The sequence below is a fragment of the Lissotriton helveticus genome, chromosome 3_1 (assembly GCF_964261635.1).
Source record: "Lissotriton helveticus chromosome 3_1, aLisHel1.1, whole genome shotgun sequence".
Classification (NCBI taxonomy): domain Eukaryota; kingdom Metazoa; phylum Chordata; class Amphibia; order Caudata; family Salamandridae; genus Lissotriton; species Lissotriton helveticus.
Genome location: NC_136061.1, coordinates 1128454668 through 1128476393, shown reverse-complemented (window position 1 = coordinate 1128476393; position 21726 = coordinate 1128454668). Strand labels below are relative to the sequence as shown.

The 21726-nt window shown below is 45.5% G+C and overlaps 1 protein-coding gene across 3 annotated transcripts in view; it reads left to right on the top strand.

Moving 5' to 3' along the window:
* GALNT13 (polypeptide N-acetylgalactosaminyltransferase 13) overlaps positions 1-21726 on the top strand; it is a 1001053-nt gene that overhangs the window by 920445 nt on the left and 58882 nt on the right. For 2 of the 3 annotated variants that reach the window (XM_078681725.1, XM_078681724.1), the window contains one exon: positions 6560-6755. The exons of the other annotated variant lie outside the window; for it this stretch is intronic. In XM_078681725.1, the coding sequence (XP_078537851.1) occupies positions 6560-6745 (186 nt within the window). In that variant the 3' untranslated portion in view covers positions 6746-6755. The remainder of the gene's footprint in view (positions 1-6559; positions 6756-21726) is intronic. 3 annotated transcript variants of the gene reach the window in all.

The window sequence follows — 21726 nt, the reverse complement described above, 5'->3', positions numbered from 1 at the left end:
TCATACACTGGCTCCTCCATTGGGCAATGGGCCCAATGATTAATGACAATGAGTTGTGCAGCCCAGTAGTACTTTTGTATACTGGGTAGGGCTACCGCGCCATCTTACCAGCCCTGAGTTAGCTGTTTGGTAGCCATTCACAGGGGACCTGTTCAGAGAAGTGTACAGATTGACTATTGATGTCTTGGAAGTAGGATGACGGGATTGGGTATGGTGTATTTTGGAGGACATAGAGAAAGTGAGCTAGTGCCATCATTTTAACTTGAACAGCTATTGCCAGCAGCAAAAGGGGCAGGACTCTCCAGTGTTGCACATCCCTTTTCAGTCATGCCAGGGAGGAGACAAATTACAAGCATAGAAGATGTCCGGGTCTGTGGTGACATATTTTCCCAGGTAGACCCTTTGTCTACAATATGAGTGCTGCAGTCCCTAGGGATATTTGGGACTGAACCATGGAGGAGATAGATTACAGTTTTGCTCAAGTTGATGGTCTATCCACAGTAATCGCGAAACAGAGTGAGTATATGGTGGATTCTATCGAGTATGTGGACAGGATTTGAGACAAACAGAAGAATGTCATCTGCATATAGGGATATCCTGTCCTCCCAGTCCTCCGACCACCTGAGTCCCCTGAGCAAGGGATCACACCTAATCCAGGTGGCATGGAGCTGCAGGACTAAAGAAAAGCTTGACAGGAAAAGTGGGCAGCCCTGCCTCGTTCCACTCTGAACCTGGAACACTGGAGATGTGCTTCCATTTGCCGGCATCTGGGCCAGAGGGTCTTTATAGAGCAGTCGTATCCAAGCCAAGGAACGTGGACCAAAGCCAATCTTGATCAGGACTTCAAATATGTACAGCACTTGATTGTATTGAAAGCCATACAGTGTCTACTGAGAATACAAGGGCATCTTCATGCGAATCGGCAACCCGGCAAAGGACTTTGTGTAATCAATGTAGATTGAGAGAGGTACTTCTCCCCTGCATGAATCAGGATTGACTACTTGGGCCAACCAGGAGGCCAGTATTTTTTGCTAGCATCTTAACTTCTGCATTTAAAATAGAAATTGGCCTACAAGAAGTGGTGTCCTCGGTAGGATTGCACTCTTATGTACGATAACTACAATTGCCAGTCGCTGTTCCATGGTTAGAGAGCCTGATTTTTGCCTTTCATTGAACATTCGCAGGAGGAAGAGGGCGATTTTAGAGGCTGTGAGTTTCTACGATTCCGTAGTACACCATTGGAGCCAATTGATTTGCCAGAGTTCAGGTCGAAGATCACCTGGAATATCTCACTTTCAATCATTTCTTGTTCAGCTCTGTTCACCAGTTCAAGACCTGATAGCGTAGTATCAGAAAGTAGTTTGTGAGATTCTTCAACTGTTGTGGCGAGTGCCCGAGAGTGCAACTGTGTATAATAAGTCCCAAAGGTTTGTGTTACTTTCTTTCTACCCTTCACCAGTTCTCCTTCAGCAGTTGGAAGTTCCAGCACCCATCTGATGGCTCTCTCCTTTTCGATCAAGCCTTACCTGTCCTATCACCTACCTTATATACGTGGCGTTGGGATTCCCGGTAAGTGGTCTTAGCTCCCTCTAGGGTAATGACTCGGTTTTCCTGTTGTTTTAAAGTTAATTTGCAATGCAAAACCTCCCATTTTGTGTCTGTTAGTCTGGCCTCTAGTTCTTGAATTTCCTTCACTAACTTATCCAAGCAAGCCTGTTGCTCCTTCTTATGCCCCGCTATCAGCAAGAGGCCCTGACCCTTTATGTCTGTCTTGTACACCTACCAAACCAAAGGGTCTGTGCAGAATATACTCGGCCTTCCCTTTCATCAAAATAGTGTTCTGTGGCAACATGGAGACCGGTGCATATGCAAGGTATCTTTAGGTACCAGTACAAGGACACAAAGACCTGATCAACATGGGCATTAACTCTCAATAGCTTTCCGAAAGTAAATGGCATTTTTTTATATATCCCTCCAACAACCCTTCTTAAAATTCCAGGTATTGTCCCGATTTGTTAAGCCTGACTAACTTTAAATTTAAACAACCTTCAAATTGTAAGTCACTGTGTATAACAATACCCTCCACTTAAACAGGTGTATAGAAAACAAACATTTGAGAAAAAGCAAGATAGCACCTCACATGCGCTGCACCATAGGAGCTTACTGGTTGATTTTCACCAGTTGTGCCCACGCTTCTCATCATTGGTAGCTAGCTCGTGTGAAAAAAATATAGATGTCCAGAAAAAACAGTGAAAGATTATGTTTCGTGTTTACCACAAACACCAACCAACCCCGTGAAGTTTAAAATTGAGAAACGCCTGTGCGCCAGGTGCAAACTTTATTCAAAACTCATGGGCCTATTCAAAGTGAAAACAAACTGCATGCTAGCAGAACAATAATGATGGGCCGACATGTTTTATATATAGTCAATTCTCAAGAGACTTCCATGCGCACCAGAAAGATATGTATACTGGCATTCAGTGGGATTATGGGTGTGTCATACCTCTGCAAGTCAAAGGGCCATCAAGAAGTCAGCCAACGGGCACTGGAAAGGCCCAGTCCATCTGGAGGGCAAACGGTCTTCAGTCTCACAAAGGGCCACATTAAACTTTCTGCCCATCCATGCCATCGCCCTCTGGGACATGGAATACAAGAGTGCTCACATCTTGGAACACTTTCTCGTGCATTCAGGGGGGATATAGGTAGAGATAATGTTGAGCGTCGTGCCAACTCCAGGATGGTACTGCATACCTTCCATGTGTGTCTTACCATGTATTCATCACCATAAGTTGGATAGATTTATGCACCAGGATGCCCACCCCGGAACTTCTAGTGCAGCCTAAGTGGATTACCAGTTTGTACCCCCACCAGTCCGATGTGTTGTACGTGTTTTTCTGCAGGTGTTTCTCCTAGAGCAGCACCACGTCTGGGGCATGTCTATGTGATATTGCAATACCACTCCCCATTTGATTTTGTCTCCCAGCCAATTAACATTCCAGGACAGTAATTTAAAACGTCCCCCATAAGAAAAGATATGACCAAAGAACATGAGTTTATTTTGAGGAAAGCTCACACTTTGCTGCATTTATAGTGAGACCTGCATTGGCAAGCATACGACACACTTTTGGATGACCTTTATCATGTTCCTTTCGTGTGGCCCCAAAAACTAGAGTGTCTTCACTGTAATTGAAAGAAATTGTGACTGGCTGTGTTATTCAACAAAATACATCTTGAAATAGTGCTGCAGCTGATGGCACTCCAAAACGTAGCCTTTTGTATCTAAATAAACCAACATGAGTCAAAATGGTAATAATATACTTGCAATTTGAAGCTGAAGATAAGCTTTGTTCAAATCAAGACGGGAAAAGACTTTGGCTCCATTTAGCTGCGTAATCATGTCAGCAATTTGCGGGCCTGGATGTTGTTTGCTTTCAATCACCTTGTTCACTTGGCGCATATCAACACATTTATATATGGCTCCTCTACTATGCTTTTTGGCACTACCACTATGGGTGATACTCATGGCATCAGACGAGTTGATCGCTCGATGACTTTGTGCTTTAAAAGTATCTCAAGTTCTTTCTCAATATTTTATTGTAAATGAAATGCAATCCAACAATGTCTTTAAGCAACAGAATGGATAGCCTAATTTATGTGAAGTTGCACTATCAGGGTTTTAAGTCTTCCTAATCCATGAAACAAAGATGGAAACTGATTTACTATCTCATGATAGGCATTGACATTGTAGTTTACAGAAATTATCTACATATCAGCTGCAGTACTGAGACTTGAGTAAACATGCACTTGAAGTGCCTGGCAGCACATGAATTGGTGCTTGTACTTTTGTTTCATTATTCTTCACTGTTGCTATGAATAAACCTTGACTTTGCAGAGGCATCAAAGCAGCCCACATAGACACTTTGGCTTTACAACAGAGTTTAACTGGGCACTGGAGACGGTTCATTGTATTTTTCCACTGGCATAAGGTTTATCGATGTGCCAATGTCTATGATAAAAAGTATGCACTACCATTCACTTTCATTGTGATCTTGGAACAGTGTCCAAGTGAATTGAGCACTTTCACTTGTTAAATTAGCTTCGACCAACATTCTTCCTTGCTTAAAGCTAATCCTACATGTGTACGTTGTCCAGCAGTCAACATTGACAATGCACACCCATCTTCCTCACTGTCACTTGACAATGAGGGTGAAAAATGTTTAGACAAGGAATTTGATGTCAATCAACATCATTCAGTTTCTACTTGCCTCAACTGATGTGGTCACTGGGCTTTGTGGGAGTGTGTAGAGCATTGTGTCTTTAACATTCTGCAGTCCATTTAGTTTTTTTGATGTGGATCACTTGATCTTTCTTCCATTTTGTTTCCTCGATGTGACACACTTGATCGTTCCCTCACTTTGCAAACCGTTAAAAAAAGGTTCTCTTTCCCGCAACCTTGCATATCTGTCCAATGGCGGGACATTTACCTTCATGTGGGAAGGAAAGAGCACATCGAAAACACACTGGGCCCGATTCACAAAAGTAATCTGCGACAAAATCCTAATTTTACGACTTTCGGTATTCACAAAAGGCATTTAGGAGTAGTAAGGTTAGGATTTTGTCTTAGGTTGAAAGTCATAAAGTTAGGATTTTGTCTCCGATTACTTTTGTGAATTGGGCCCACTTTATTTTTCTTTGGAAACATTACTTTATGACCTTCTGCCATGTGTTTTGACTTACTTTTCACGCTCAGCACGGATTCGTTTTGGGTAATTCGGGACTCCATGTTAGCTGCTTGTCTATCAGCTCTTCCCTCCGCTCTGGCAGTCATGAGTATTCACCCAAAACTGAGTGTCTCATTCAGCATTCGTTGTCTGAAGGAATCAGAGAGACAGCCATCTATTACTCTGAGTCACATGGCCTCTTCATCATTGAACTCTTTGAACTTGCAATACTTAATAAGCTAATCAAGCCTTTCTACAAACTCATCCATCACTTCACCAGCTCTCTGTCTTTACTGACTAAAAATGTACCTTTCATAGTCAACATTCAGAACTTTGTGTTTGCTGCTTCGTTGATTTAATGGTATATCACTTCATCACCTTGTGGTATTTCCACTCCTTCACCTGCTAAATTCTTAAGATATTTCATGATCTTTTTGTCATTAGCTTCTTAAAGCGCATCAATTAAATCATCTTAACCTTGCAATCCAGGCAGCCCATCTTGCGCCAATATTTTGTTTCTTGGCTGTATATAATGGAAGGAGATGTTTCAGGAATGTAGTGGCATCGTAACCAGTTATTGCCGTTACTTACAAGAAAATATGTGCACTTTTTATGTGGTTATCACTGCCTTCACTGCTTTTCTGTATCTGACATTTTCTCCACCAGCGCTTACTTGCACATGACTGTTGCTGCTTTTAGCGCTGCTCTGTACCTGGTTGGTGCACATTTAGCGTTAATGTTCTGTATGATATATGGCTGTCACGATGTGATGCACCACCTCTTGTCTCGACTTTATCAGCAAATTTATAGCCGACAACAAACAAACCTTCTGTAAGGCCTTCATTCGCTTTGTACTGGCTGTAGTGGTGCTTTGACTACACATACGCCACTTGTCGATTTTCACTTTGCCTGAGGCACACATGGTATGCGCAAGCAGTTTGCTGGACCCCAGCAAACTCCCTGGGTGAGCACTCTTGGTTTCTCGGGTCACTGGGTTTATGTAACCCCCTCTCTCATCAGCAGTTGTAGCATCTTCTCAGCCTGGGTACATGGAAATGATCACATGACACACAGAGCTTGGTATTACATGTCTTTATTCCTTAACGTGTAAACATTAACTGAACATTCTACATCATGAATTCTATCACCCCGCACTTATGTCACTGTTCTATGGAGTCCGTCGGGTACTAAAAGTGTCCTGTCAACTTGAACTCGCGAGACTCTAAAATATAAATCTAAACATTCTAATTCCAGTAAATGCCCATTGAAAGCTGCACCTCAAAGAAAACAGCTTTTACTCATTACATATCCCCTCTTTTCCTCTGGACCTAATTCCCAAAGGTAAGTTTACACTACTTTTTTGATATTTACGAACTACAAGTTAATGGTAAGTTAACAACTGTGGAGACAGAGAACTCTGCTTATAACGTAGTGCAGACGTTTAAGGAAACTGATTTTTTCTTTCATTGCGAAGGTGATTTCTTTAGAACTGTATCTAAACATGAGTAAAAATTATTCAATGAATAGAAGATGCTGAGACTGTGTCAGTACATGCAGTAGTCGTTTTGCTGCTGTGAGAGCTGGCTTCTGCAGTTCTTATCAGCCCAGCAGCTTCTCCAGCATTCCCTTAACCACTCTTAAACTGGCTACAGCAGGCAGCTCTCAGAGTCAATTAATTAAAGAGACCAGTAATATGCTAATTAACCAGGAGCTTAAGGCATACAGCGGCATACCGAACAGCTGTTCTTGGTGCATGCGCTCAGACATTGCATTCCATGTGCTTATCTTTATGTGTTGCCATTGTGTTCATGTCTTCATCTTTCTTTTCTGCCATACAGACCCACTCATTTCTTCATGTAATCACCCAGTCATGTCTGACATTGAGTGCAGTTGAGGACGGTTCATTTGGCCCTACAGTGGAGTTCTGTAACGGTAGCCCCTTACAAATGTGGACGCTAAGGAACTACACACGGCTGGAAGTTTTTAGGAACATATTTTACAGTCCCACAGATTATTTTCTATAGCAAATATAAGGTTCGTATTTCAAAACAATGACGTGTGCTGAATAGATATGCGTTGTTTACATTCATTTAAGAATTGTCAAACTGTAGACTGGTAGAGTTGTTGCATTGTTTTATGTATTTTAATTTCTCTTTATCTCTTTGTAGTAAATAGTATGTCTTTACTTGCTCTAGCATTATTCACTGTGTTGCTGTTGAAAGCCAGCTGAGATTTACTATAAATAAGTGTTTGAGTGACTTAAGAACAGTTTTTGCAGGGCACATTACCATCATGTCTGCCTTTCCCATCCCAGTCCATACTTTAAAGTCTTTCTTGTTCGATTAGACATGTATTTCGGTCGCCCCATTTTTTAGGTCGGCTCTCTCGACCTATTGTCGCCGAGTTGCTCCTCAAGGGAGATAGAGCGGTGCACGAGCCGACCAGGGTCTGTGGACGCGCTGACGCAGGCCGGCCGAAGGCAAGCACACACACGTGCACACGCAGACACGTGCACACGCAGACACGCGCACACACACACGCGCGCATGCACACACACCTCCTGCAACTTTCACACATGTTTATTAATTTCCCCCAAAGTGTCCGCTTTTGTTTTTGTTTCTTTCGCTCCCCACGTGTACTCCCCTCCCTCTCGGTGATCCAGGGGCCCGGCTTGCATAGGAATCCCTCTCTAGGTCCTCACAGGCACTCACCTCGCTCTTGGTGATGCGGTGTCTCGCTAGCTTCACAAAGGCGAAGTTGCCCTTCCTCAGCGTGCTCTCGATGTTGTAGAAGGCCACCCACACCGGCCGAGCTGGGGGTGCCCCGGGGGCTCGGCCATCACCATGCTGGGGCCGGGGAGCAGTGGAGGCGGCACCGGGGTGCGGGAGCCCGGGGTGCGGGAGCCCGGGGAAGTGGCGCGAGCAGCTCCGGTTCTGGCGGCAGAGCTCAGCCTCGGCGGGGGGGGGGACGTGGCGTGCTAAGGCCAAAGAGAAAGTGCGTCACCTTTGCGAGGCCCTCGTTCTCTCCAGTGTGGCGCACGCAGGTCGCCCCACGCAGCAAGAATCTCTCACCTGCGCGTCCGTGAGCCCCAGCATAGCGGCCAGCTACTTCCGGTCCGGCTTGGTGACGTACTTCTGGATCTCGAAGTGCTTCTCCTGGCACTTCCGCTGCAGGTTGGAGAAGACGGCGCGGGACCAGGAGCGCTTCCGCTTGTAGGTCTGCGGCATGGTGTCCTTGGTGAGCACGGCATAGGGGCTTGTGTGGGGCGGCAGGAGGGAGAGGCACGTGTTACACCACATGTCTGCAGAGGGCCATCATAGAGCAGGACACGCGAGCACACATGCCGCGAACACACTTCACACAAGCGCACATCACACGAGAACACATCCCACAGGCACACGTCACACAAGAACACATACCCCCAAGCACCCATCCCACAAAAGACAAACTAATAAGAGCTTCCATGCAGTGTGGGGTTACGAATATTTGAAGACAGAGGGAGCAGACATTTCTACTGGAGCACTTAACACTTGTCCGGAGCACCCTATTGCTACCCACCCGCTAATGTGTATAACAGAATCAAAAGGATTTCCACTGGAACAAATCTAAACATGGTTTGGTACGTTTAGAACGCATTTGAGCATATTCTTATGAAACACGGTTGAACGTGAGCATAGTACAGTCGTCCCAGCTTTCTCCACAAAAGAATGTGTTTAAGACGAAGTCATATACAACTAATCGGTGATGACAAACACTCCAACCCGTTTGAACATAAAGACAAGTGCCTCGAGTTTTGTGTGTGCTTTTAATGCGGCAGCCTTTTTTATCCATGCCCACCCTACTACCTCTAACTTCCTGCTACCACCTCCCATCTCTCCTCCCCCCCCCCCACCCCCCCTGCCAGTGCAGATTGGTTTATAAGACAGATGTCGGTGCAGGGTTTTTCTTTTCTATGCCAGACCGCGCACTCCAATTGCCCCTGCTATGCCCTCTCCCGGAAGTAAAAACAGGAATTCCCGTGCATTGGGAAAGGCGATGCCAGTACCGGCACCTGATGCACGAATCAGCTGATGTCAGCACTGGTAGGTGCCTGTGTATTTTTATATTAACAAACAAAAGGCCTGGGATTTAAAACGCGCAGCAAGAAGAGGTGAAAGCAGCATTCTCCGAGTGGAGAAGTATGGCTCACTGGTTAGAGGAGGCAGACCTGGAAGCAGAGGTCAGCCCAGGACCAGGGTTCAATTCCCGGCTCGGCGGGGTCTTGAGTCCTAAAATGTCCATGGACTCGACAATTCTCACTCCGGTGCCTACTCGATTCACGGGTTCACACTCTGCGACTCTGGGCAATAGCTTGCTTAATCTCCACAACGGCCCCTCGCGGCGGGATGCCTGGCTTTCACCTTGCGGATACCCTGCTGGGGTTGTCTCACAGGGGAATACCAGGACGGGTTCCCTAAGCAAGCGCTTAGAAACCGCTCGGTGATTTGCGCTATATAAATTCCTGTACATTTACATTTAATTACGGATGGATTTGTAGTGCCGTGCTGAAAGTGGCCCTGCCAGCGGGAGAACTATCACTGTGCCCGTGGCTGTTTTGAAAAAGGATCACGGAAAAATGTCATGATGGCAGGACTGCCAGCGTTGTTATTACTATGTGGAACCCTGTGTTTTTATGCACATAGACAAAGGTTATAAATGTAAGCGGTACACAGTCACATTACATGTATGTATTTTCAAGATGTACAGGTGTTTAGAAAGCAGTGTAGTTGAAATGAGTAAGGCCTCCATTCTGCTTACGCAACTTTCTCCTCAGACACCATTTGCGCTCCCGGTTTGGGGCGGGGGTGACTGATAGAGGAAGAGGGAGGAATGTACCTGGAAACGTGTCCTGAAACTGCTGCTGCGCTGTGCTCCGTGGATGTGAGTGTAGGGGCCCAAGGACGGAGGAGGCCTCTGGGCCGGGCTCTAGCGCTGCAAAGTACTGGCCGGATGAAGAGACTGCAAGTGGGGGGCGTGAGCCCCGGACTGCCGGCTCGCGTTTATTAAGGAGGTGAGATGCAATGCATGGCAGACCTGGCTTACGATGTTACACATGCATTGGGTCCTTAATAAGAAAAAATGTAACTGAAGTGGGTCTAAAGCACCACAACTACTTCCTCTTTTGTAATCGGATGTAAGATTCCACAGCTGTCATTAAGTGTCCCGACGTCCTGCTGTCATGTTAATCGGATACAGGGGTTCCCTCTTCTGGAGTAGCTGAATGCTAGCCTGTACTGCAAGTCTGTGATGCGTCACATGTCTCTTGGATGGTAGTTGGCATAGAAATTGTCGGATGTTTGCAGTGGTGACGAGGCTTTCTTTTCAATAATTGGCATGCTGGTGAGATCACTGCACAAGAGAAGGGGTCGGGCACTGTTGATAGCTAAACGTGCCAACGTTGTAAAGAGGCTCCAATAAAACTCGCTATGGAAAAGTATTGGGCTGAAATATTATTTTGGACAGTCCTAACATAATGTTAAGTATTTGATAATATAAATAACTAATAATTACTACTATAAATAAACTGTAGTACATCTAAACAACAGTTACTTTAGACCTCAGTATTATAGGGCTGCCCCCTTACACACTGCCCACTCCAAACTGCCCCCTCACACTCTTCCCATTCACACTCTGCCCATTCACACTCTGCCCATTCACACTCTGCCCACTCACACTCTGCCCACTCACACTCTGCCCACTCACACTCTGCCCCCTCACACATTGCTCACTCACACTACTTTAGGGCACACAGCACAATCACACCCCGCACCCTCACACACTGCACCCTCACACACTGCCCCCTCACACACTGCCCCCTCACACATTAGCCCCCACTCGTCACCACAACAACATCACTCAGCGCCAACACAGCATCAATCTGTGCAACCATTCAACAACAACTGGTTCAAATATGTTCTCACAATGTTTCAAGCTTTATTACAAATGTCACAAAAAAAGTTAATATTTCACTTCTGTTCTTGGATTTTCGTCACAATAAAATAAACAACATAATCTTCACAAAAGTTATTTACAAAAGTTAAGCTATTGCCATTATAAATTACAATAACTTTATTTAAGCCCTCAAAACCCTACTTTTTCCCTGAGCCATCCCTCCCACTCCCGACTATCTTCCACTGGTGGTAATAGGTTCAGCGCTGGGATACCCCCTGGGTGACTACGCGCTTTAGAAATCTTTAAATAAATAAATTTAAATAATTAAATAAATAATTATTTAAAAGAAATAAAAACCATTGTTATTTGTAATATTAATACATCTAACTCACGTAAATACAACACATATTGCATTACAAATGCTATAGGTGTCACATTTGCAAAAGCTATAACTATTGACATTGTAAATGACAAAGCTATTAATTTCGCTATTTTCAAAACCAACACATAAATAAAAAATTTGGCAGTTACAATACCAATAGCTCAAACTTTCCTAATGCGAGACCTATTGCATTGCAAATGCTTGTTTATGAACAAGCTCTCTTCTTTCCGCCTTTATCCTGGGTATAACTTGCTGCTATCCTGGCTCGTATTTTGGTCTGTCTCTCAGAGACACTGGCCTTTGCTTTGGTTTTGCCAAATAGTTAAGTGAGTCGTAGATACTTTTATGGAAAACGCCCAATGATAAGAGTGAATGTGCCCAAAGAGGGATGCAGTCCAAGGGAGATTCTCTGCAGGGTCCAAAGGAACCTCCCTCCTTGCCTTTCCACAGCGCTCCTTAGGGTAGGTAACCAAGTTTGAGCACACCGTTAGCAAACCGTACCAGGACCTTACTACACATGTACATGTGTGGCTTTCGTAGGTAACAAGATGCACTGCCAAAGTCTCGCTTTCGTTTGTAGGAGTCACACGTTCATGCAAATAAGGTCATATCTACCTTACGCAGAGAAGTATTAAATCAATAACGAGATTGCCGAAAAAGGCACCCACATATTTGTTGACCCTCCTTGTGTAATAATGAAGTGCAAATCGGATGCTTAAAATGGGCACGAAAATCAGTCACTTTCCCAGGGATTGTCTGAGGCTGATTTCAGATTTCCAATACACTGTTTGATGTTTTACCAAACATTATGTATTCTGTGAAAGACACTTTTTCTCTCAATACCTGGAAATGTAAATATGTGTTGTAAAATTTGCATCTGTGCCAATATATGTAACATAATGTAAATTGCATGTGATTGTTAGACCTATCAGTCTTAGGGTGATCGTCCCCCAAAATGTTTACTTTCTACCCTCCTATTTAATTTAGTTGGCCTTAGGAGTCTGTGCACTTTACAACTGCTAATCAATGGTAATGTGCTCGTGCTCACTTCTTAAAACATGGTAAAATTGTCTTACACTTGATTTACATATTTAATTTACTTCTAAGTCCCTACTAAAGTGGTATACCATATATCCAAGGTTGGTAAATGAAATGCTACTGCACTTATTGTGACACCCACTTAAGTAGTCCCTTAAAACAAGTTTAAGGCTTGCTACGGCAGCCTGTTTGCTGTTTTAAACTGCCAATTCAGCTTTGCAAAATAAACACATTGACAGACCTAATAGTCCCTGTTGGACTTTGGCCTTTTTGCAGGGTCATTCCTGAACTTTTTCCCTTTCTCCTAACCTTTTTTCTGACATGGTGTTTGTGGTTCTAGGACTCTGGGCACTTTAGCACTGATGTCCAGTGTAAAGTATGTGTGCTCTCTGTGGTAAAACATGGTAAGATTAGTCTACACCTGTTTGGCATATTTAATTTACCCGTCAGTCCCTTGTAAAGTGGTGTCTCATATACCCGGGGCTGGTAAATTGAATGCTACTGGTGGGCTTGCAGCGCTGATTGCGCCACCCACCATAGTAGCCTTTCAAACCTGTCTCAGGCCTCTGCCATTACAGGGCCTGTGTGTGCAGTGTTACTGCCACTGTGACGTGGTGCCTAAAGTATTTACCATGTCTGTGACCCCTCTTTTACACCATGTCAGTCACCCCTGAAGTAGACCCTAGCTAGCCCTATAGGCAAGGTGCATTGTAGGTATATGGTAGGACATGTACCTGAAGTCTGTGACATGTCCTGGTAGTGACAAACAGCCATTTTGGTTTCTCACTGCTGTGAGGCTGCCCTCTCATAGGATTCCATTGGGGATTCCCTGATAAGTGTTTCAGTGGTAATTCCTGAAATGAGAGGAGCAGCGTGGTCAAGTTTGTTATTTTTGGAATAGTAATATTAAATGCTTCGCTATGGTGTGCACGGATTTATTATAAATATTTTAGAAATGCCACTTTTAGAAGTTGGCATTTCTATGTGCTATGTGTCTGCCTGCCTAATGTGTATTGCATGTCTGGCTGTGGAGTGGCAGGGGCTGGTGAGGTGTGTGTGGCTCTAGGGAGGGCAGGGTGAGTCAGCGCTAGGCTGAATAGGAGATCTGCATCTGAAGTAGTGGGGGAGTAGTCCCCTGACCCTGAATAGGTCTATGCCTGCCTAGGTGAATGCTGGCTCCGCCCCCTGTGGTGTGTCTGATGGCACAGCCCCATCTCACAAAGGAGGGTGCGAGCACTATACACAGAGTGCTCCAAAACCCCCCAGAACCAGTTGAGACTGGTTCCCCCAAGCCCTGTGCCAGGGCAGACAAAGGAGAAATGTGATATAAATATAGGGGCTGTGACCCCATGTGATGTGTTTATCTGGAGCTGTGAGGCCGAAGTATTGTTGGGAAAGGAGGAACAGCCACGGGACCCAGCTACAGCTTCCTTGAGGTCCCTGTTGACTGGCCTGCCTATGCCCAGCTCATGGGACCGGCAGCGCTGTGCTGCGTTATCATTTCAGGGAGAGTCCCGGTGTGGGGACTCCCCTGTGTTGCTGTGGAGTCAAGCGGGAGCCTACCCCGCATTTGGGCTCATTAAGAAGCGGGAGCAGCGACCCAGGGATGAGTGAGCCGACCAGGAAGTCAGGAGTCCTGCCTGACTATGGGCGGGACCTGTCACGGAGTCTGGAAGCTTGTGCATGCCCGAGCGGGACTCCCGTGTGCTGGGGAGAGCCCTGTGGTACTGGTCAAGGAAAGTCGAGTGTGATACCACGAAGATTTACGGGTGCCGGAAGTGGCACCAGAGGAGGCCGGCAAAGTCAGGAGAGGCCCCGGGGGTGGGTCCGGCCGAGGCACATTGCCGGTGCCTGAGGACCTGCCAGGAGACCGGAGGGGACAAGGAAAGAGCCCGGTGTGTGGGGCCCCCTTTGAGGCACATTTTCGGTGCCTTTCCCCTGCAGTTAGAAGAGCCCAGTAAGGTTGGCCAATTGGTGCATTGTTGGTGTCTCCCCCCTGCCAGAAGTGGCACCAGAAGAGCCCCAATAAAGGGGGGGCTCACAAGGCACTAGTAGTGCCAGTGCTTGTTCATTTCTTCGCAGCTGCACTGCGAGAGAGCGGGCAGCTGCAACTTGGGGCCCTATTATTTTTGAGAGTCCCAGAGTGGGGCTCCCCCAGGCAAGTTGGTGCCAAATCCAGTTTTACCACAGCTGCACAGCGAGAGAGAGTGGGCAGCTGCAACGACGGGGGGCATAATATTTTTAGTTCCAGGAAGGGGTGAGTTGCACCCCACACCCCCAGTTCATTTGTGCACCAGTAATTTAGCTGCATTGGCAGCCAAAGGGCCATTTGGAAGGCCCCAATTATGCCCTGGCATTTGGGACAAAGGGCATTTGAGCCCCAGTGAAAGGCCAGTTGGCCTGGGGTCATTTCAGGGTGTAGGCGAGGGTGATGTGTGCACCTGGCAGTAGTGTTACTGTGGTGCACTGCTGATTCATGCATAATGTGTTTCTGCCTAATGTGATGCCTACTGCATAATGTGTTTATGCCTACTGAGATGCATAATGTGTTTATGCTGTGATGTTCTAGGATGATGCCTCATGCTAAAGTGATATAAGGCTGAGTACAGTATTTTCGCAGTAGTTACTGGTTGTGTTTTACATGTGTTACTAGTACTTTCTAAAGGTTCTGACAGTGGCCCAATTGGCCCGGTCATGTGTATATAATCCCCTGTAAATATTGCCTAGTGCTAGTTGGCACAGTGTACATGTGTGGTTATGATCTAATGTGTTTAGGATAATACAAAGGCTGATTTTTTATATAACCTTGTGTGGAGTTTCTTTTGAAGTGTACCAAGTGTGTTGCTGCTGTGTGTGTGTGTTGTGCAAACGCTTTACACATTGCCTTTGAAATAAGCCTGACTGCTAGTGCCAAGCTACCAAGGGGGTGGGCAGGGGTTATCTTCAGCGTGTAACTCCCTTGCCCTGACAAGAGTGGTGGTTTCTGCCTGGCTTAGGTGCATGCCCTAGCCAACCAGAAGTCCCATTTCTAACAGTCCCTTTTTAGTACATATAAGTCACGCTTAAGATAGGCCCTATAGAGCAGGTTGCATTGTAATTGAAACGTTTGATATGTACCTTTAGGTTTTACATGTCCTGGTAATACAATACTCGCAGTTTTTTTTAGGCTACAGTGAGGTCTACCTCTTTAATAGAATAACATTGGATTGTCTGATTGCATTTAGTAAGTGTTAACTTTTGATTGGGAGCAGGTAGGAAACTCACATTTGATGTGTAAGGATATGTAATTTAACAATTCTCTTTAATGGTTGGCGGGTTTTAAGTCACAATTCTGAAAAATTCCACTTTTAGAAAGTTGGGATTTTCTAATCCCAACTATTTAGTGCATGCAGCCTGTTCCTGGATTACATGAGTGTCTGTGGGCAGTTGGCCTTGCATAAGCCTCCAAAAGTTTCTGCCAGTTCAAAGGTGGCATCAGATATAAGAATAGGACCCTCAAACCCACTCCTCAGTTAACTTCTGGACCTGCAGAAAGACTGTCATAGGACTGCACTGCTACCTGTGGCCTACCCTGTGCCCTCAGAGTGCTGCACTGTTGCTGGAGACCTGCTTTTCTGTGTGAACCCAGGAATTCCAGTGTGACACCAAGGGCTAGTTGACTGGCCTCCCTATCAGAGCCTCAGGGACAGAAAAGGCTCTGACTATTTGAGCCCACACCTGAACCCAGCCTGAATAAATCCTGAACCTGCAAATAGTGTCCCTCCAGTCCTGGACCCTTGGAAGTGGTGCTAGTCGTGGCCAAAAGGCCCAAATCCAAAACTTGGAACTTAGGAAAATTTCTGCTAAAAAGTGCTCTGAGACCAAGAGGAGACCGGGACCTACCTGCTCACTGACTTCCCTGAGATGCATTGCAGGTTGTCCTGACTTTATGGCAGCTCCTGCAACATTCTGCTCTGCAGAAAATCCTGTTCAGCAGCTCCTTACAGAAAAGACATCTGGTCCCAAGGAGCTCTAAGTGGCTCTAGGTTGCAGCTTCATCCTGGTGGAAATTTTCAAATTCTAAAAATGAGATTAAGCCTCAATGTAGCACTCTTCATCACAACTTCATCCAGCAGATTTCCGAGGATGAAGACTCTTACTCAGATGGCTGCCTTGCCCTGCTGAACTCTTACTTTCTTAGACATTTTTCTTTAAAAGTTCTTCCAAGTATTAGATAAACAAAGATCGGACCCAATACACTTTGTGTATCCGAACTACGCTCCATCGTGGTTGGCCATAACTTAGATGTCTGTCGGTCGTGCTTTAATCTTTTAGGTGCAATTTCACAATTTCAAGTTCATAACTAAGCCTGGGCGTAGTTTGCGAAGTAGCGTTACGCGTAGTAATGCGAAGTGCACTTCGAGCTACGCGTAGCTACGTGAACTGCATAGTGCACTGTGCAAAATGCTGTCCGCACTGATTGCACAGTGCCGGATGCTTGTCCGCACTGTGCAATCAGTGCAAACTGCATCTTGCACAGTGCAAGTGGTCGTTTTCTGCCAATCGAGTAGATTTCTACTCGAGCGGCAGCTTTCTCAATGCGGTAGTTTCTCATCGCGAGCGGTAACGAGCCTACGCGACTACTGGCAATGAGAAACCTGACCTACCCACGTTGAGAATCTCGGCGGGAGGTTTATTTTCCACGCTCGCAATCGGCAATTTGATGTTGCTGATAGGGAACAAGGAAAAAGTCTCGTCGGGATGTCATTTTGCTTGCTCGCGGTCACCAAATTGACGTCTAGGACCGCAAGCAAGCAAAAAATTACTACTGCACTACCATGCTCTTCAAGTGTTTGCACTGTGCTACGTGCAATTCGCATAGTGCGAAGTAGCGCAAACTTCGCAAACTACGCAAGCGTAGCATAGTGCTTTGCCCAGGGTTATTCATAACTCTGGTATACTGATTGGATTTTTATTGTTTTGGTAGCAAGTAATTTATTAAAAAGAACCCTATTTTTCTAATTTGGGATTTTTCAATTGCTGTGTTATCACTTTATTACTGGTTGTGTGCTGCATAAATACTTTATGCATTACCTCTAAGTTAAACCTGCCTGCTTTGTGCTAAGAAACCAGAGGATTCACCCATTAATTTAGTTAATTTTCTGGTTCACCCTGACAAGAGTGTAGCTGTTGCTAAAGTAGGGCTTAGGCTTAACCCTCCTCAGCCAACAACTCAATTTTTCACAGAGGTGTACTGTTATTGTATTGTACCATGTATCACCAGACACTTCCACGTATGGCATTTAAGTGTCCAAAAAGTACACGTTCTAACCCTTCGTTAAATGGTAAACCTCTTGAAAGAGTATCCTCTTTTATTTATCTCAGCATCACCATTACTGAATCCATGGATTGGGGGCTCACATCATTAATTCATCCTTGAAATTGCCACAATCGTCAGGTGGCATCATGAGGGTATTCTGTAAGTCTAGTGCGCTTTATGGTGCTGAATTATGGGGCCACTCCAAACTTGAGCATTTATCGCAGGTTGAGAACCAGTTTCTCAGACAGTTTTTAGGACTCCCACGGAGCACCCCACTAATCCTGCTCCGATTAGATCTAGGGATAATGGCGATTGCAGACGTACTGAATCTTAAACCATTAATGTATTGGCGTCGCCTGTGGATCACACCTGATCTTCTAGCATATAGGGAGGAACTGCTAGAAGTACTGAACCTGCGGGGGGCTGCTAAATTGTCGTGGTTAGCTCATATCAAACTCATGCTGACCAGTTCGGGGTTGGGGGATTGTTGGGATGCTCCTGAGTCTGCATGTTTATTCATTTCTAAGAAAGAAGTGAAGACTCATTTCTTGGAGTATAGGATGACTCAGCTCTACAGCTGTACTCATATAGGCAAATTAACATCAGCTTTTTTAGAAGTCAAAGACACATTATGTTTCGAGCAGGCTTTACACTTTATTAAACCTGTAGCTGCTAGAAAGCTTTATCTGCAGTTCAGGCATGGGGCCCTCCCTCTTCGTTGTTTTACATCCAAATGGAAGGGGTCGCAAGTAGCGAATTGCCTCGTATGCGACAGCTCCGAGGAATCTGTACTCCACGTCTTCTTTAGCTGTCCTGGCTATGTTAAAGCCAGGCGACCCTGGCTGATGCAGATTTGTAGGAACCTTGGTAGCAGGCGGTGTTCTGAGGCGTTTAGGATACTGCAGTATGACACCAGTATACCGTTTGTCTATTCAGTTGCAGGCTTCCTATTCTCTTTGTGGTGTACCCGTCGGATTGTTATGAAATCAGTTTAAGACCGTGAAGTAATCAGTATAAGTACATGAAGTACGCCATAGAGGGGGCATATTATCAATCATTTTCTAAAAGCCAGGAATAACTTCACCTGGCGGATGGCCCTGATATTATGCACAAAACCTTGCTCTGTGTCTGGAATAGTACAAAAATAGTCACTGGTAGTGGTTGTCTGGCTATAAGGAAATGGCAAATTGTTAGTTTATGTCAGTAAAACCCATTACAATTTTGTATAGGAGCTAGCTGTAGACGTGGGGAAGCCAGTGCAAGTACAAAAATATTGTTGGTCATTCTATTTATGATCAGTTTTATCCATTTATCGTTATGTATTTATTCATTTTATGCACCTTGAAGTGACCTCTGTCTCCCTTTCAGAATTAATTATTGAGACTTTTATATTGTTTCCTTTATAAATATATGTAACTGTTCCTTTTTTCTTCTCCATGCAATTTTTTAAATCATACTGTTTGTATTGTGTTGTACTTTTTACGAAATAAAGTTGTTTTGAACTTGAAATTTGGTAAACAAAATGAGTCTGTTTCTTATGATGTAATGTATTGCTTCCTACTTCTCCCAGGTTTTCTTGTAGAAATGGTTTCTTACAAATACATTTGTTTTTTTTTCTCATTGGTGAAATGGAATAATACACTATACAGACCTTTATTACTAATTAGAGTCTTCTTTGCAAATATCATATATTTGATTGGTAACAATGAGCCAATCCTATTTTTTGTATTATTACTCCACATTTTGCTGATTGGTATTTCTGATTTTCTGACAGCACCAACACCATAGCCCCCTTCAAGAAGAACACATGCCAAGAAAGCCAAATGGTTTACCACGGAACTTCAAGAGTACAGTCGCACATGAAGCCACCTCGAAAAGGCCTGGAGAAACTCAAAATCCACAGAAACCCACAACAACTTAAGAGCAGCCACTAATGTCCACCACCAACTCATCAGAAAAAGGAGAAAAACAGCGATCAAAGACAGAATATCCACACACGCGCACATCAGCAAAGAACTCTTCAACATTATTAAGGAGTTCACCAGACCCACCAGCAAGTCTATTGACATTCCTCCCTCACAAGACCTCTGCAACAAACTCAGCATCTTCTTCCACCACAAAATCAAGAACATTTACGACAACTACAACGAAGACAACCAACACACTGAACCCTCACCAGCCACCTGATACCCTGAAGCCAACAATTGAAAACTGGACAGCCCTCACCACCGAAGACACACTGAAGACAATGAAGTCAGTCCACTCCGGGGCCCCCACGAACTCCTGCCCTACCACATCTTCAACAGAGCTGCCGACACCATCGCACCCATGCTCTGCCACACCATCAACTGCTCCCTGGCGAATGCCTCCTTCCCCGATGACTGGAAACACGCCGAGATCAACACCCTCCCAAAGAAGCCCTCAGCGGACCTCACCGACCTCAAAAACTACAGACCCATCTCCCTGCTCCCGTTCCCAGTGAGAAAGCCATCAACAGCCAACTTGCCAGATTTATCAAAGAGCACAATCCGGCTTCAGAAAAAAACACAGCACAGAAACCCCCCTCCTCGCCGCAACAGACGGCATCCGATCCCTACTGGACAGAGGAGAAACAGCAGCCCTCATCCTCCCTGACCTCTCAGTGGCCTTTGCACAGTCTCCCACCGCACCCTAACACACAGACTCCATGACGCAGGGATCCAGGACAAGACCATTGACTGGATCCACTCCTTCCTCTCTGGAAGAATGCAGAGGGTCAGACTCCCTCCTTTCCTCTTGGAACCTACACCAACCACCTCCAGAGTCCCCCTGGGGTCCTCCTCAGCCCCATGCTCTTCAAGGTCTACATGGCTCTGCTCACCCCCATCGTCAGAACCCATGGACTCAACATTGTGTCGTGCGCAGACAACACCCAACTCATCCTATCCCTATCCAACGAACTCAACACAGCCAAACACAACTTTCAAGAAGGCAGGGAAGCTGTCGCCAAATGGATGAAAAGCAGCTGCCTACAACTCAACACCGACAAAACAGAAGTACTCATCATGGGCCCAAACCCTGACACCTGGAATGACACCTGGTGGCCCCCTAACCTCGGAAGCCCACCCACCCCCATGGACCACGCATGCAACCTTGGAATCAACCTGGACTCTGAGCTCAAAATGGACTGCCAGATCAACTCCAATGCATCCTCCTGCTTCCACACCCTCCACCTCTGACGTAAGACCTTCAAATTGATCCACCCGAGCACAGAAAGACCATCACTCACGCCCTAGTCAACAGCAGACTTGACTACAGCAATGCACTCTACGCCGGAATAAACAAAAACCTCACCCCCAAGCTACAAAACATCCAGAACTCCACCGCAAGACTGGTCCTCAACCTGCCAGGACACTGCCATATCTCCCAGCACCTGCGCACACTCCACTGGCTCCCCATCAAGGCTAGAACCACCTTCAAGATTCTCACCAATGCACATAAAGCCCTCTAAAACACCAGACTAGCATACCTGAACAGCCGACTCAAATTCCACACATGCCATAGGACCCTGCGATCAGCCCAGCTCTCCTACGCCATGGTCCTCCGCACCAGAATGACTAGATCGGGAGGCCGATCCTTCTCCATCCTCGCGGCCAGAGCCTGGAACACCCTACCGCGCCACCTCAGACAGACAACATCGCTCCCCACCTTCATGAGAAATCTCAAAACTTACATCTTTGACAGACCCCCTCCTTGATGGACTGGACCCTGCAGCCGACCCACCCCTCCCCCGAGCACCTTGAGATCCTTACAGGCAAGTAGCCGTGCTTAACAACTCATGATTGATAGATTGGTTTCAGAACTCTGCACACTGGGGCACAGCTGTCCAGTCCCTAGTGTATGTGCTCTGATCTGTGAAACATGGTCAAACTGGCTAATCCCCAATTGGCATATTTAACTTACTTGTAAGGCTATAGTGCATGATTCAAGAAAAAACACCAGTTTCATTGGCAGTTAAATGCCACCTGTGGACTGGAGCACTTATGATGCCATCCACTAGGTCACCAAGAAGGACATGAGGCTTTAACTGTGGCAGCTAATGCAAACCAGTGAAAATAACTTTTTTTGAGACAAAGGAAACCTACTTTTAAATATTACATAAGTCACCCCTAAGTAGGCATTGTAGCCCACAAGGTAGGGTCTTTAATATTTAAAAGCGGAATGTGTAAAACGTTTATGTTGGTTCATTTGAGAATGACTAGTCCCTAAAGGCTATTTTCACTGTAAAGGGCAATAGATGGTTGTGTAAGAAAAACTAAAGTTCATATGAAGTACTAATATTGCCAACTTTGGTTTGGATAAGCTATAGACATAAT